This window comes from Perna viridis, chromosome 5 (genome assembly GCF_037379345.1).
Source record: "Perna viridis isolate PV_CMFRI_1.1 ecotype Kerala chromosome 5, ASM3737934v1, whole genome shotgun sequence".
Lineage (NCBI taxonomy): Eukaryota > Metazoa > Mollusca > Bivalvia > Mytilida > Mytilidae > Perna > Perna viridis.
This window is the reverse complement of record NC_142449.1, coordinates 20,779,547-20,796,077: the sequence shown is the minus strand read 5'-3', so window position 1 is coordinate 20,796,077 and position 16,531 is coordinate 20,779,547. Positions and strand designations below refer to the sequence as shown.

General features: G+C 33.3%; 1 protein-coding gene across 1 annotated transcript in view; it reads right to left on the bottom strand.

Annotated features, from left to right (window-relative positions):
- The window catches only part of LOC148616458 (small conductance calcium-activated potassium channel protein 2-like), a 45,834-nt gene extending 39,698 nt beyond the window's left edge, over nucleotides 1-6,136 (bottom strand). The window contains exons 1-2 of the mRNA XM_088583511.1: nucleotides 6,081-6,136; nucleotides 995-1,145 (exon numbers count right to left, since the gene is read on the bottom strand). Of these exons, the coding sequence (XP_088439637.1) occupies nucleotides 995-1,072 (78 nt within the window). The 5' untranslated portion in view covers nucleotides 1,073-1,145; nucleotides 6,081-6,136. The remainder of the gene's footprint in view (nucleotides 1-994; nucleotides 1,146-6,080) is intronic.
- Nucleotides 6,137-16,531: the final 10,395 nt, after the last annotated feature.

The following is a 16,531-nucleotide window of genomic DNA, read 5'->3' as shown; positions in this document are numbered from 1 at the left end:
AACAGTATATAACCTTTCTGAATTTGCAAACCATGCCTTCATACAAAAATAAACATGTTCTTAATTTGGCAAATCTATGGAAGGCTTCATCAGTGTCTTACTACAGACACATTTGAATTACAAAAAAATCACTAATGACGCGGGGCTCCTGTGACAAACAGGGCCTCTAGTTTTTTGTTGTTTGTTTCAACATAATTTTCTAAACTTCCAAAATATACTTTTTATTGACACGGAGTTGTATTGTTTTAAAACTTCTAAAAAATAAGTTGTGCACCCTGCTAAAAATAGCAAGCACTAGTTCTTCTGCAATTTTACGCTGAGTAATATAGAAAGTACCCTGGAACAGGTTTTAAACTTTATGGACCTATGATGAAACTTCTTTTCGTTTAGCTTACTTGTAGGTTTTGAATACATTTAAGCGGAAAAGTCAGTTTCCGGTTTTCATTACTTTGACACTGGAAAACAATATTTTTACTTTAAAGTTTCATTGTGTGCTAAGCCACTGAAATTTCTATGTTATGTTGTAAATGTTAAGAAAAAAAATCTGAATAAGAATGATATTTTACTTTTTTTCTCCACTCTGAAACACCAGTAGTAAAAAATGTAGACGTTTGTGTAAGCCATTTGTTAAGACTTCAGCTAGGGCGGACCATTTAATGATTGTATTAAGATATAAACAGGGATGTTTCCGGAAATAATTAGATAAACTGCAATTGCAAGAAAACAATAGTAAAAAATGACACTTGCTACGTTCGGTACTGTTTTTTTTTGTTTCTAGAAGGGCGTAAACTGCATTGGACCCTTTACTGGTACCACGATTTGGTCGTTTAATGGTAAGAACAACAGCTGATCCATCAAATTTGATGTTAGGAAATATGACTAAAATAACATGAAAAGGTTTATTTCGTATGCTCTCCTAAATAAGCTATCATCGCTATGTGGTCAGTGTTCAATTTCTAATGGAATACATTTGTGTACTCTTTAAGAAACTTACCATGTTATCAAAATGACTTTCTCCCTGCTCATAACGCCTGATACCTCTGTTTTCCAGTCTTGTGCCACGGACTTTCATACTCAACCCTCATTTTTGACCGGATACACACGTAGTCACTTTTAAACTTTCATTACGATATACAAAGCCGAATCTGTTATATAAATAAAACTAGTTATTTTAGGCTTTTAATTGTCACACACATTGTAGTGTACACGTTTTAAAGGGGCAGAAAATAAACGTGGGTTTACCAGTAAATTAACAATGACCATTTACGGGGCGCCGAATGGGACTTGATCTTTTTGTAATCAAAATCAATTTTGTGTCACAGAAATCAATTTTGTGAGACAGAAGTACTAGTCTATTTTGTGTCACCAAAATCAATTTTGCAATTCTGTGATCCAAATTCAATTCTGTGTCATAAAATTCATTTCTGTTCCACAAAATTTTATTCTGTGAGACAAAATTCAAATCTGTGTCACAAAAGTCAATTCTGTGCCACAAAATTCAGTTCTGTGTCACAAAATTCAATTCTGTGAGACAAAATCCGATTTTGTGTCACAAAAGGCAATTTTGTATGCAAATTAGTTTGCAGAATCCTTTGGATATGCAAATGAATTCAAAATGTGAATCATGTACACGTGTATTAAAAACTTAAAGCATTCACTGCAATACAGTTGATAAGGTACGAATGTGGATGGTTATAATAAAGCACATAAGTGACAGAAATAACGGATATCGTAATCGTATAACCCACTGTGTCACTTAATCTTGAATCTAAAGATCTAGAGCATTTGTAATCAAAAGGGAAACGGAAGTTAGACACGTACTATGTCGGTTTTTCATCTCGCCCGACCTGTTTCACTCAACCGAATTTCTTGCGTCATACATCAATAGAATTAGAATGAAATAAGGAATCTATTTACATCTGGCAAAAAAATCTTGAGGGATAGTGGAACAAAATAATCTTTAGCCGACTTTGACAGATCAACAAATTTCACCGCACAACATATGTGATTTTCTTGGCTAATTTTTTCCAACAAAATTTGGGACAAATACATTAATACAAATTATCCTGTAAAGTGTTAACAAATTTGGTTGCGATTAACAGGTCGGGCCAAAGCATTTTATAGTTGAGTTGAAAGATTTCAGGAAATGATCACATAATTCACCAAGGAAAATCCCAATAAATCGAAAGTTGAAAAATCGCGTATTTCAAAACCTGTTTTATCAAACAAATCTCATAAAAAACGTATAATAGCAAATTTAGTAATTTCAAAACAGTTTTACTGTAGAATGCAACTTAAAAGATTTTTTTTATTTCACTTAAAAACGACCATAACCGTCCTGCGTTGCTCGAAGTAATCGGAAACCTGTTACTATATGATATCCAATGAAAAACCTTACAAAATCGTGATGATAGAATTTATTTGCATATCCAAATGGTTCTGTAAACTAATTTGCATACAAAATAGACTTCTGAGACAAAATTCAATTTTGTCTCACAAAATTGTCTTTTGTGAAAAATTCGATTTTGTCACACAAAATTGATTTTTATGACACAAAATTGAATTTTCAATTGACTCACTAAAGTCAATTTTGTGACACAGAATTGAAAATTTGTAGTATGTTATAAATGTTGTTAACTAGAATTTATTTTTGTTGAACAAAATTCACTTTTGTCTGTATAAAATTGAATTTTGAGTACAAAACCACAAGAGACCCATTCGGCGCACCGTACCGTTGGGCGTATGTGACTTTTTTTTACTGTCAGTTACATGTGAGATGTTAAACAATTTCAGTAAATTCTCGCATTTGCACATGGGCTAAAATAAACGACACTTATCATGTTGATTGATACTTATTCATTGGCAACTTGGGCAAATTTCGCATTTTTCTTACCGCCCCACTTTTACATTATAAAATTGGAAATCGACGTCCTAGATAAACAGCAGTACTTAGCGGGTCCAAGGGTGGGAATGTCCAGGTAATGAAACGTCCCGTTTTATGCAATATTAATGAAGTCCATGGCCGTCGCGCATTATATGCAAATAATGCATACGGATGCTTCACTTTTGAAATGAAGTGAAATGAAGTTTATTCCATTGGATTCTTCTTTTTTTTTCATCAAATTTTGGAGTACTTTGAAGATACACTTGACAAATATTTTTCATTGATTTATTGTCAAAATAGAACATTTTGTATAAAAGGTGGCGAAAATAGGTTCCCATAACAAAGTAGAAATCCTAACATTCTTAATTCCGGCTTTTCTGAGTATTTTATAACAACCCAACCATTGAGTTACGTTTATTAATGAATTAGGTAGTACAATACAGTTAGGTCATTTCTGAAAAGTTGGTCTCATTTTGTTTAAATAAAGCTGTTTTCTGGCAGTCCGCACAGAAATTTCCAGTGTTTTGTCATAAAAAATGCATATTTTTGAAAACCTTGGTGTGTGGAGGTTCAAGTTATTTATAAGTAATTTAGTGATTATTCTTATAAAATCCAGTAGCCATGGTAACATACTGAAAAAAATATTACTTAGTGTTAGTACAAAATAGGGGTGCCTTTCCAAAACTAACAGCTAAAGACTATGTTTTATAAAATATCAGACACTAACCACATGATGAAAGCAGGCATGGAGTAGGTGGAAAAGGGTAAAAATAATAAGACCCTTTTCGATTCATTCGCTCACAATTTTAGTTCCAAAAGTTCGTGCGAAATAAGGTATTTTGAAAATCAGCCATTTATGCTGAGGAGAGAACCTAATACGACAGGGGACTGAAGCGTTCCGAATACCATTCTTCATTTAAATTATACCACTTTACTATTACATATACATGTATTACATCGGTCTATGTATAAATGCTTAACAACATTTAAACAATATATCCACCAAAATATAACTTTTCAGTTTAAGTTTTACAAAATTTGAAGGGGGTAACTTTGTGTGCGAAACAATGCACCTTAATGTAACTGTAAAGTGCACCCTTAACTTTATTAAATCAGCAATAAACATAATTTTACATGGAAGCGTATTCCATAAAAAAATAATACTGTTTGAAGTAGCGAAGATGGTCTTCCGACACAGAAAAAAAAACAACAAACAAAAACAAAGAAACTTGTAAACAGACAAAACAAATCGCACAAAAAAAAAAATATTCTGATAACTGACAAGAAAAAATTTTCGAAAATAATTCCCGCGGTTTTAAGAAAATTACATCAGCTACCAAATGAGATTGATTCTAAAAATTGGGAAAACTTTATATACTTCCGTTTCCGTCAGTAAATGCATGATTTTCAGAGTTACATTAAAAAAGCAGTATTTTAATCGGCTTTATATTGCAATCGTTCTATTTGAGCAACCAAAATCTGTTGGCTGTATATTTATTGATGATGTATGGTCAGTGACAGTATATAGCACTATCCTTCTTTTGCATGAAATACCTGTTTATCGTAGCGTCACTATCGGGGGCCACAAATAGGGAAGAAATGAGAAAACAAGAGGCTCCCAGGAGCCTGAATTGCTCACCTTGCTCAATTTTGTCTTTCAAGGGGGGTAAATTTAAGAAGAATTTCTATCATAGTTTTCAAGATATTAACTGAAAACTGTAAAAAAAAAAAAAAAAACAAAACAAAAACAAAAAAAAAACAAAAAAAAAAAAAAAAAACTATAATTATTCCCTTTTCAAGGGCAATAACTCTTACAAGGAATCGTCTGACAAGTTTTATCCCTAAAGATTTTTGTAGTTTTAATAATAAGGATAATTTCAGCTTTTGAAAGAATTTGGCTAAGCCTAACGGTTTTGGAGATACATGCGAAAAACTACTGACTGATCCTTATGTTCTATCTTTTTCGACAGATCAAAAATCCCCACCACAGTTCTATGCAGGATATCCTAAGGAACATTCATACAAAGTTTGGTTCCAATTGGTCAAGTAGTGTCAGAGGAGAGTTTTGAAAGAAATAGCAAAAAATAGCAAAAAATGTTTAAAAAGGGCAAAAACTCCAACATGGATTAACGAATTAAAATGAAAATTGACCACAGATAGATCTCATCATGCTGAACACTTTTACCGCATGCCAGAATTTAGCTAAACCTAACGGTTTTGGAGATATATGCGAAAAAATACTGTCTGACCCATCTGCTCTATTTTTAGTAACGGCGGCCATGTTTTTCGACAGATCAAATATCCCCATATCAGTTCTATGCAGAATGCCCCAAGGAACATTCATATCAAGTTTGGTTCAAATTGGTCAAGTAGTGTCAGAGGAAAAGATTTTTGAAAGAAATAACATAAAAAAAAATAGCAGAAAATGTTGAAAAAAAGGCAATAACTCCAACATGGCTTAACGGATTAAAATGAAAAAATGACCACAGATAGATATTACGCTGAACACTTTTACCCACAATTCAGAATTTAGCTAAACCTAACGGTTTTGGAGATATATGCGAAAAACTACTGTCTGACCCCTCTGTTCTATTTTAAGTAACGGCGGCCATGTTTTTAATCGGATCAAAAATCCCCACATCAGTTCTATGCAGGATACCCTAAGGAACATTTATTACAAGTTTGGTTCAAATTGGTCAAGTAGTGTCAGATGAGAAGAGTTTTGGAAAATTGTTAACGACGACGACGGACGCCAATTGATGGCAGTAGCTCACCTGGCCTTCGGTCAGATGAGCTAAAAACACGTCGTATAAAAATATAACTTGATTTAAAAATGATAAGGATTGCAGTATAAAGAAAATAACTGTATATTGACTAGAAATAAAAACAACATATGGGTGAGGCTTCGAATCGGGGTAAAACGCGAGGCTCGTTCAAGATTTACAGAGCTACAGAGTTACAGAGTCTATATATGTTTGCAGAAAGTTTTGACGGAATGACTTGATCATGCAGCACTGAATTAAAATGGTAACACTAGCCAGATTATCGCAAAAACTTAAGAATCAAAACAAGTATGGGCTCAGCTACACCTGAACCTCCACAGAAAGGAGTATACCCTCCGGATCCCCCTTTTTTGTCTTTTTTTTTTACCCTTTGCTACGTCTTTTTTATATGCGATATTTTGTATTATCCTTACCTGTCGTATGGAGGCTGTATACATTCAAATTCAACGTTATGACGACGTCACAGCATATTCAACTGTGACGTTTCGATAAAGACGTTTGGATAGATTTTACAAAATCTTTTATTTTGTCGTCTGATACAACAACGCAAGGGCCAAAGGGCATTGTTGAAACCACATTGCAAGGTGCTTAGCTGAAATCTCTTCTTATGATGCCGGAATGAATGAAATACGTGAATTTCATATTCATTGTAAAAAATATTTCCAAATCCTCTTCCAAATATACAGAAGATGTTTTCAAAATGCTCGAATTTTATGTCGATAAAATATTTGTCCATTGTGGTGGAAGCGATTTCAACAAACGGTCGGCATTCCGATGTGAACAAATTTTGCTTCTCTACTTGCTGACCTATTCCTACACTCTTATAATGATGTCATTACAGCTGATCTGATCCGAAAGAAAGAACATCGTTAAGCTACATCCGTTTATCTCAGTTTCCGCTATATACACTTACAATAATAATTTACCAACGCTAAACTAACACATTACTATTTTGTACTGAAACTGTACTGTTGTAATGACTACTGAAACAGTACTGCAATTTACATTGACGTTAAAGTAGTGTTTTTACAGTAATGTTATTTACAGTACAGTATCATTACTGAATTTTACAATACTGTTTCATTACTGTCCTTTACAGTACTGTTTCATTACTGAATTTTACAGTACTGTTCCATTACTGTCATTTACAGTACTGTTTCAATACTGAATTTTAAAGTACTGTTCCATTACTGAATTTCCCGGTACTGTTTCTTTACTGAAGTTTACAGTACGTTTTCAGTACTGGCTTTTACAACGCATTTTCTGTACTGTGTTAAACAGTACATTTTCAGTACTGTATGTTTCAGTAAGTTTTCAGTATTGTGTTTTACAGTATTGTTTCAGTACTACATTTTTCCAGTATAATTACAGTAATGTTTACTATGAACAGCTGGTCTACCTTGAGGATAGCATGGACATTTTGAAAAATACATGTTTGACTTTGTTGTCTTACAGTAGGACAACCGGAAGTGCATTTTAGACCAAAAATGTGATCCGTCCTAGTCTGTGTCCTTCCGCGACGTTTGGACTATTTCGAGTGTATTGGCCGTTCGGAAAATGACGTTGAAAATGACTATGTCATGTTTAAGTCATTACTGTGTTGCATCCAATTGACGGAAAGCTATGATGTTTTCGCCATGGAAAATTTAGATCTTTTGAAAGTAGTCTTTCTACTTTTCTTTTAAAAAAACAACCTACGATTAATTAATTTTTTTTCGTGCAAAAAATTCAGACACTTAACCACATGATCAGAAAATAATTTACGCGAATTAGGTACAAAAACTGGATTTTCTTGAAAGTTGGCAATATCAAAACTGAAATTCTGGCTACATTTTCGTATAAGTCCGAATGGGAGTCCCGGTTGAACAAAAAAACATATCTAATTTTAAATGAGGGTTGTATTTTTTGGTAGATTTTCCTATGAAATTTTAAATATCGGTTTGATGCTTCTCGTTGGCACTCTATTGGACAATTTAAAACTTAAAAAACTACTTTTAAATCTACAATGACGTCATTAGAAAGTATATTAAAAAGCATTGTAGTTGAATATTTATGGCCCCAAAACTGGCTCGATCGCTGTCTGATTTTACTTTTAAATTACACGCGATTGAAATGGCATGTGTTTGGTGTTACTCGAATGTTGACGCATCAAACGACTTTTCCAGTATGCAGATCTACAGTCTAATCGGTATTTTGGAATTTGTTAAATAGACACAGTATGCGTTGTTTCTAGTCTGAGTTATGACAAAATTGCTCCGACAAGTAGGTAGGAATATTCTCATCAGTCCATGCATGTGTCATGCAGTACGTAGTATTGTTTACAATTACTTGTAAATATTTTCATGTTTTGCACCTTTTTGTATTCATTTTTGTTAATTGTATTTCCAAAACTTGCATAGAAAAAAATCAAATCTTTTACTGTACTGGTGAAACACACTCATACATGCTGCACACCTCAGTATGTAAAATAGTTTTAGTTGTTGATCATTCCAAATGCCATCCTAATACCTATGTTCGTGAACTAACTAAGCATGCTTTTTAAAGTTCAAACAAAAACCAGAGAAAGGCACTCCACCATGAAAGGCTGTGTGAGAGAGCCAACAAACTATTGTTGAATGATATATCTGCTCTAGTTATTTAAAGAATACAAGGTTTTGGCTGTAGACAAACATGATTCTCACTATCATGACCCCCCTCCCCCCCCCCCCCATTTCATCTCTTTGTATAGGGATGATAACCAACCTCTGCACTTTTTTATGTTGGGAGGTTTGCTTTTATTTGTTATTAATGATCAAATCCTATATCACTATTCTTTCTTTATGGGAAAATTAAATTTAAATAAGTTGTCAAAATATGCCAGACCCTTACAATGTATATGACAGTAATTCATCAAACACTTTGCATTTTAGTTTAAATTTATATACATGTAGTACATATAGTCATATAAAAGGTTATTGAACATTGTAGTTTTAAGAAGTGTAGATGGAATTAAGCCAAATTTAACATATTGCATTGAAAGGTGTGCATACTAAAGCACTCTCAATATAGATATCTGTTTTACATTCCTTGTAATCATGATAATTTATTAAAAAGAACTTTAAAATAGGCTTATTTATTATTCTTCCTGCTACATACTCAAAACTTAACCGTTTGGCAAAGGCTTGGTATGCATGTACATGTAGTTTTTAATAACATATTTCATGTGATAAGTAAATTTTTTACTTTTTTTCAGGGATACAACAAATTTTAGGAAACATAGAAATGCTAATATCAAATGAAAGAAACATATTCCATGAGTTACATGTAGGTATACATGTACATGCCTCAATCAACATGGAACTTAGCAAAGACAAAGGGCGATGAAAGACCTTGATGCAGACTTATAAATGACAGTACCTGTACATGTATGACAGATTTTTTTTCAATATCAAATTTTTGTATTAAAATCTTAAAAAGGTCACATTATTATACTATTCTCATACTAATTCAGTTGCAGTAACTATATTGAGGGCCTAAATTCAAGTTGACATTATAAACATGAGCTGTAAATGTACTTGTATGTCAATATATTAGAACAAAAAGCAGAGCTCATATGTAAATTTATCATGCACCCCACTAAAATCTATCAGTTGCAAACTTGTACATACATGTTATACCAGTACTTGTATACTATTATGAACAACTTTGTGGTAAAAAAAACTTTCTAGTTGTTCAGACAAAGATTACGTATTTAATTATTATATTACCGAAATTTTTAAATCTTTCAGTTAATCAAACACAATATGTATTTAATTTTGCTAGGAAAACTATTAGAAAAAAAGGTTTTAGATGTGGAATTTCACCAACATGTACATGTAAATTTCATTTTATAAGAGGAACTAATGATGCAGTACAATGTCAGTCACGTTTCCCCTTATCATATAATAATAATTGTGTAAAGATGTGTAAATGTTTGTGCTGTGCATTTATTCTCACAACTTTTAATTTGTAATAAAAGGTCACAGAAGTTGAGATAATCATTGAGAAAAATAAAAAAAATAACTATCAATGAGATATATAGTAGTTAGAGGAAGACCTAAGGATGGAAAAAATCCAGTTGTTAAATTGTTAATTGCAGCTGTTATCCAAAACCTTTTATCTCTCAAATAGGATATGGCGCCTTAGTTGTACATGTATATAACTTGCTAGCAAGGTTTAAGAGGGGCACATTAAAGAAAATACATATTAGCCTTTTCTTCCTTTCATAGCCTTCTATATTTCAGTATGGTGAAAAATATGAAGAAATATCTTACAAAAAAAAAAGGATTAATCAATAAAATATAGTTTTGTAATTTTGCCACTGTATGACCCACTTTCAAACAATGCATGCAGAACTGATTAGTATGAAGAGAAAAATTAGATTAAACATAAAATAAACAAACTAACAAAAACAAACTGGTCAATAACATTCCGTGTGCTGTGAATTTCATACTCAAAATAGCATCTACACTGCAAACCAATACAGTTCGTATTAAAAATAAAGGTTTGACAGATGTATAACCATTTCAGGCATGATAAGTTGATAACTGGCATTCCAAGAGACTGTATCCTTCTACCTGAAAAGACGGATATAAAAATTTATAAACAAATTTTTAAAACCCTGGGCAGCTGGGCTGTCAACCTTTCAAGATGCAGATGTGTAAGATTTGGCTTAAGTTGGAAAGATCAAAGGAAAATGCAACCAAATCAACTTCAAAATGTGAGAGTAAAGGAAACATATCATGTACATGTACAATATTGGTAAAATTTTATCAATGCATTAACACTAACATTAAGCCCTGTTTGACAAACTTTTACTCGTGTAAATAAATCTGTTTATTGTCTACAAATACATGTCTAATTTATCTAATACAATATAATTTATTATTTTTTATTATTACATTTTTAAAAACGTGATTCTTTTTTTTTTTCAAGTGACAAAATTTCTATCGAGCTACATTTTGTAGCATGGACCATTAATTGTGTCCCTGTTTAATTATCTTGATATCTGAATAGTATTTCCTTAATTTGATTTTGGGAACCCCCATTCTATTTGTTTACCAGGTTTCCCGCCAAAAAAGTCACATGGCAAAAGTGTAAACAAATGTCATCCATTTTCTTGTATCAATTCTTTCATTTCTAAGTATTTAGACACTTCCTGATGGAATAATCATTGTTAATTGGATTTAATTCATTCTGTTATTAAGTAAGTCTGTTTCTGAATGTATTACATGATTAAATAGGGCTGTGAAAATTGTGTGTAGCCACGTGCACATGGCCTTAATTGCGTTCACCTTTGACCAGATGATGAGAGTTTTGATTGGCTCAATAATATATCTACATTTGATTGACACCTCCCATATTGTCAGTCACGGTCGCCTGATCTAATTACAATTAATTGCCTTTATAATCGTAAATTAATATTGGTCATAGTCAATTATCTCTGACCAGGTGTCTACACAATTGTTTAATTAGAGAGAATATCGGTTGCTTATAAACTTCCTGCCAATTTTGCCCCGTGCAGGTCCGGGTGTTAAAGGAATAAGCTTGCAGCAGCGCTAAGCTTGTCGTAAAAGGCGACTAAATAGTGCTCAGAACCTTAGCCGGGGGCTAGGGCGTTCTGCCCACAGAGCAACTGGGATGTGTGCCCCAGGTGGTGGAATGGGGTACCCCTGGCGTGTTACATGCTGGGGTTGTCAGGCTATAATACGGAAAACCTGACCGCAAACCATAGTGGTGCACCGTGTTGGGAAAGATGCCACGTTCCTCGCACGTTAAAGAACCCTACTGTGGTATTCTCCCGGAGTGGGAACCATAGGGCTCCACCACAGGAGGCTAAATTGCCCGACCCTACCCACCTCTCCCTATTTCCATTTGCAATCAAAATTTGTCGACCCGATTGTCCTTGTGTCCCACCCCTTTTTCATTCCATCATCATTTCATATTCATTTTATCATCAATTTCATGTTCATCGTCTGAATATAGCTGAAATATTGCTGCTCGGACGTTAAACCCCAACAAACAAACAAACATCCCATCAATTTTAATATACAAAACCTAGGCGCCAAGAAAATCGCCAACGGTTATTTTTGTCGCAATAAAATTAAAAATCGCTAATTGCGACATTGGCGAAGCCCAGTGCGGCCCCTGACATGTACATGTATACACTACTCGTGTAAAATTTGTGTAGTTGCAATCCAAATTCATGCAATGCATTAAAATATTTACCATAAGCTGAATACTTGCACCCAAAACCAGTGGTGGATCCAGGGGGCCCGGGCCCCCTTAGAAAAAAAAATTGTTGAAAAATTGTGTTTTTGTCATGAAAAACTCTTACTTCATGAACATCACCGGTGATCCTGTCAATAGATATTTTTTGCCCCTCCTCCCCTCCCCCTTACCTTACACTTTGGATCCGCCACTGAAAACTGACATACTCAGTGCAATCAAGTTATTTAATTCCATGAGGAAGATACTAACAGTCATTGACATTATGACAACATTTAAGGGAAGTACATTGTAATTCATACAAGATGGTGAAAATAAATGTAACTTACATGGCGGTCCCAAAATCCTGTATATTTTCGTAAAAAAAATGATATTTCAAATTAGGTACAAAAAAATGTTACCTCAGGGATTTAAGGGATTATGAGCTCATTAAAATCTTTGAAATCAGATTTCATCGCGAGTACTCCTTACGAGAGTCACGAAAGTTCGTCGCTTCAATTTTTGCCAAATAAAAAAAAAACTAATTTTTGGCACGCAATTTTTATCAGATAATAAAAGATTATTCATATGCTACTGAGTTTATACTGACTTAGTCGTGGCTCTCTGATGGACCATGTTATGATATTATAGCAGGCTGATCCGATTATTTATTTAAGCAGTAATAGTCTGGGAATTTGGAAAAAGGTGGGTCCCAAAATTTTCCTGAAAAAAAAAACGCCGCCATACTGGCTTCCCCAGAAACCACCTATGATTAGATATTTTCCTACGCAGGGGCTTCCGGTTGTCCTACTGTTATGCGACGTCACAATATTTGTAACGTCATCAGCACATTGACGTCACCTCATTTTCAATTATTTTGGCAAACATTAGGATGATAAATACTAAACTATATATAATAGGCTGATCCAACTAGGGATGGTGTCCTGTTAAAATGCTCAAAATTCGAAGTTATTACAGAAAATCACTGGATTTCCACCCTCTCTCTTCAGTCATGTTTCGCTGTAAACAACTGGGGACACGTTGTTCAACGATTAAATTATAAGTCCGGAAAAGTCAACCAAATAATAAATAGGAGCTGGGCATTCCACTATTTCATTGTTCTAAATATATCGTTAATTATGATGTTATAAAGATGGTACAATATTTTACAAATAACGAAATTCGAAATTCTTTATTCCAGTTACACAAAGCACATTCACACTGTTTACCCAGGGCTGCAGTACAGATAAACAAAGATTCAATACACACACACAACATAATGAACAAAATAGTTAATTCTCATAATGTATAATTTCTAGCATATAATACCGGAAAATGTAATATTTAACAACATGACCATTTCACTATTCAAACTTCAAACAATTATGTGTAATGGATCAACACATTGTTACCATTGCAGTTCATAAAAAAAAAAACTTGGTACAAAAAGTATCCAATTACAACATAACAAGTAAGTATCCATACCTTCACAATTTGCAACCCATGGCAAATGCATTCCAAACATCAAACATGCTACACAAGTTACATCCCATCATAAACTTTCCAGGAATTATAACCTTTGCGTTTCATAAAATAAAAAAACAGGTTAAAAAGATTTGAAAAGTTAAAAAAAAAATATATACCATCTGATAAAATCGAAACAAGACCTTATTTCTTTTGTTAAAACTACAACAAACACATGTATATCAAAAACAAACTAAAACTATACAACATATAAAGACATTACAAAATAATCTTTGAAGACATAACAAAATGGAACAATATTTTTTTTTGTTCGATAATTGAGAATAAACATTATCTTATGGTAATAAATGTTACTTATTCATTACAATTGCTCAAGTTCGAATAAGTCCAAAAACTAAAGATGTTTCGTAGGTTTACACTAAACATTATATAGTCATCATTGTGATATACAGCCAGATGAAATCCATTATTCGGGATTCGCAATTCTTCTGTTTATGCAAATTAAGAAGTATTAAAGTACTTAGAATAGTAGGAACCATGACACAGACTCCAATTATAGTGTTTTTCCTGGTATTATAGCTTTGGAATTTTCATTGTCAATCTTCCCGAAACAGGTTATTTCCGAAATTTCAAAGATCATGTAAAAGTTTAATCATTTATGGAAAACACATCCATACTTGTTAGCCTCAGCAAAACATCTTTGTATTTAGGAGACTGCAAAGCATCTTGAGTCCAATAAATTATAAACATTTCTAGAGTTTTCTGAAAATTCCGAACTGGAAGGGTTTGTTTAATCATTTTGTCCGTGTGGCCTCTGTGGTGTAGATTAAAGAAAACTTTCTGGTAATGCAAAGGGACCCCATGGATTCATGATTTTAAATTTTCCATGTAAATAACTAGGGACTCTTCACCATGTAAACGACTAGAAATTCTCCACCATGTGAACAACTAGGAATTCTCCACCATGTAAACAACTGGGGACACGTTGTTCAACTATTAAATTATAAGTCCGGAAAAGTCAACCAAATAATAATAGGAGCTGGTTATTCCACTATTTCAAGTACTTAATCCATTGTTCTAAATATATCGTTTATTATGATGTTATAAAGATGGTACAATATTTTAAAAATAACATAAGTAACGCTCGATGTTACAAGAGCGGAGCATGATGGTAAGCTAACTAAAGATACAAAACGTACAGAGAATATAACACCCCAAAAAGTCCTCCCACAAATTATAAATAAAACATTAAAAATTCTAACTCTAACCAATGGCTAACTTCCTTAAGTTCAATCAAACCAAAATATTTACTTGTCTAAAGCAGATAATTAAATCAGTGTAATGTTCAACTGGGGATAGTGTCATTAAATGTTATCAAAATAAAACTATAGATCTTAATCCTGTGATGCTGGGATATCAGTGGCCGTTCATGTCAAAATAGGGATATTTCTATCGGCTTACTTTTCAAAAGTATCGGCTTACTTGTTAAAAGTATCGGCATACTTATCAAAAGTATCGGCATACTTTTCAAAAGTAAGCCGATACAAAAACTTTATGCATAGTGAAAAAAGTAACGACATACTTTTCAAAAGTATCGGCTTACTTTTGAAAAGTATGCCGTTACTTTTTTCACTAAGCATAAAGTTGTTGTATCGGCTTACTTTTGATAAGTATGCCGATACTTTTAACAAGTAAGCCGATACTTTTGAAAAGTAAGCCAGTACTTGTTAAAAGTAAGCCGATAGAAATATCCCTATTTTGACATGAACGGCCACTGATACTGGGATCAATCAACAGATGGTCGTAAGAAAGTCTGTGCATATAACTGTTAACATTAATCTTAATCCTGATCTAGTTAATTAGCATTTACTATTTACTGAGCCATAATTAACCCAATACATAACATCGCAACCGTTGCATGTTTTTCTGGACTCACCGCTAAATCGATTAGCTCAAGTTAAAAAAAACTTTGAATTAAGTTGAAAATAAATGGTTGCGGTGATTTCGAAAAAACCTGTAAGTAACATTTGACGTCAACAATGAAAAACAATACGGAAACAAGGTACTACGTTCCGTGTTCTTGTGAATAGCATCTTGACCGATCATTGGCCCTCAAAGGAAGTATAGGCAAAATATCATGGCACTGAAGGAGTTTTAAAGTGGTTTCTGTTGTCTTGAATATGAATGATATATTAAAATATATTAAAGAAATGCTGCATCATCCCCGCCATACTGTCAACTAAGAGAAATGATTGATGATATATGTTACATGTACGTATAGCAGCTTGCATTATTAATGGAGTAAGTTCAGGATCGTGAACACAAATTGTATTACTTTTTCAACAATTTCAGCAAAACTGCGACATTCGCATAAAATCAAAGATGTCTGTCAAAATGATCATCTTTTGCAAAGGATATGTAGCTATAGGTATATCATTTTGATAACCCTTTTTTTTTTTCAGAAATACGAAGAGCAACATTTCGACGTATATGTTGTAGAAAGTTAGTACACAATAACGTGTATGTCAATAATGAAAATACAACACATCCAATCTTATACAGGACAACATAAACTAAATAGCGACACTTTAACCAGTAAAAAAAAAGAAAAATCGAAATTTTGATATGCCTGGTGCACCTAATTTTGTAAAACTTAAAAAAATAGATTTGGTGGATATGATGATATCACACTATAATTTTATGTATGATAAATGACTGAACAATGATAAACGTATATTTACAAAACACATGCATGATTTATTTACCTTTGTACTTACTGCTACAAGTTGTTGACATTTGACACTTTGAATTATACATCACTTTCATTTTTTTTTGCACTTACACTTTCAACACTTTTACAACCTTTCTTACAATTACAATGTAGGTGTCCCTGTCCTCCACCTAATGCTAACTTACAATCTCTTTAACACTATATTCATTCAAAGGATCGTCAAACACTTTGTTGACCTGACAATGCTCTTCTCTTAGCTATCTCTCTTTAAAGCAGGACTCGAAATCGAAGGAAACGCATTGTCACTCTCAGAAATAGCACTTTTTACGGAACTAGACAAGGCTCAGATGCCGTACCAAATGCCTCTAAAGTGTTGACAACTGGTTACCAGGAAGTAAGTCGTTGACCAGGGAACCAATGAAA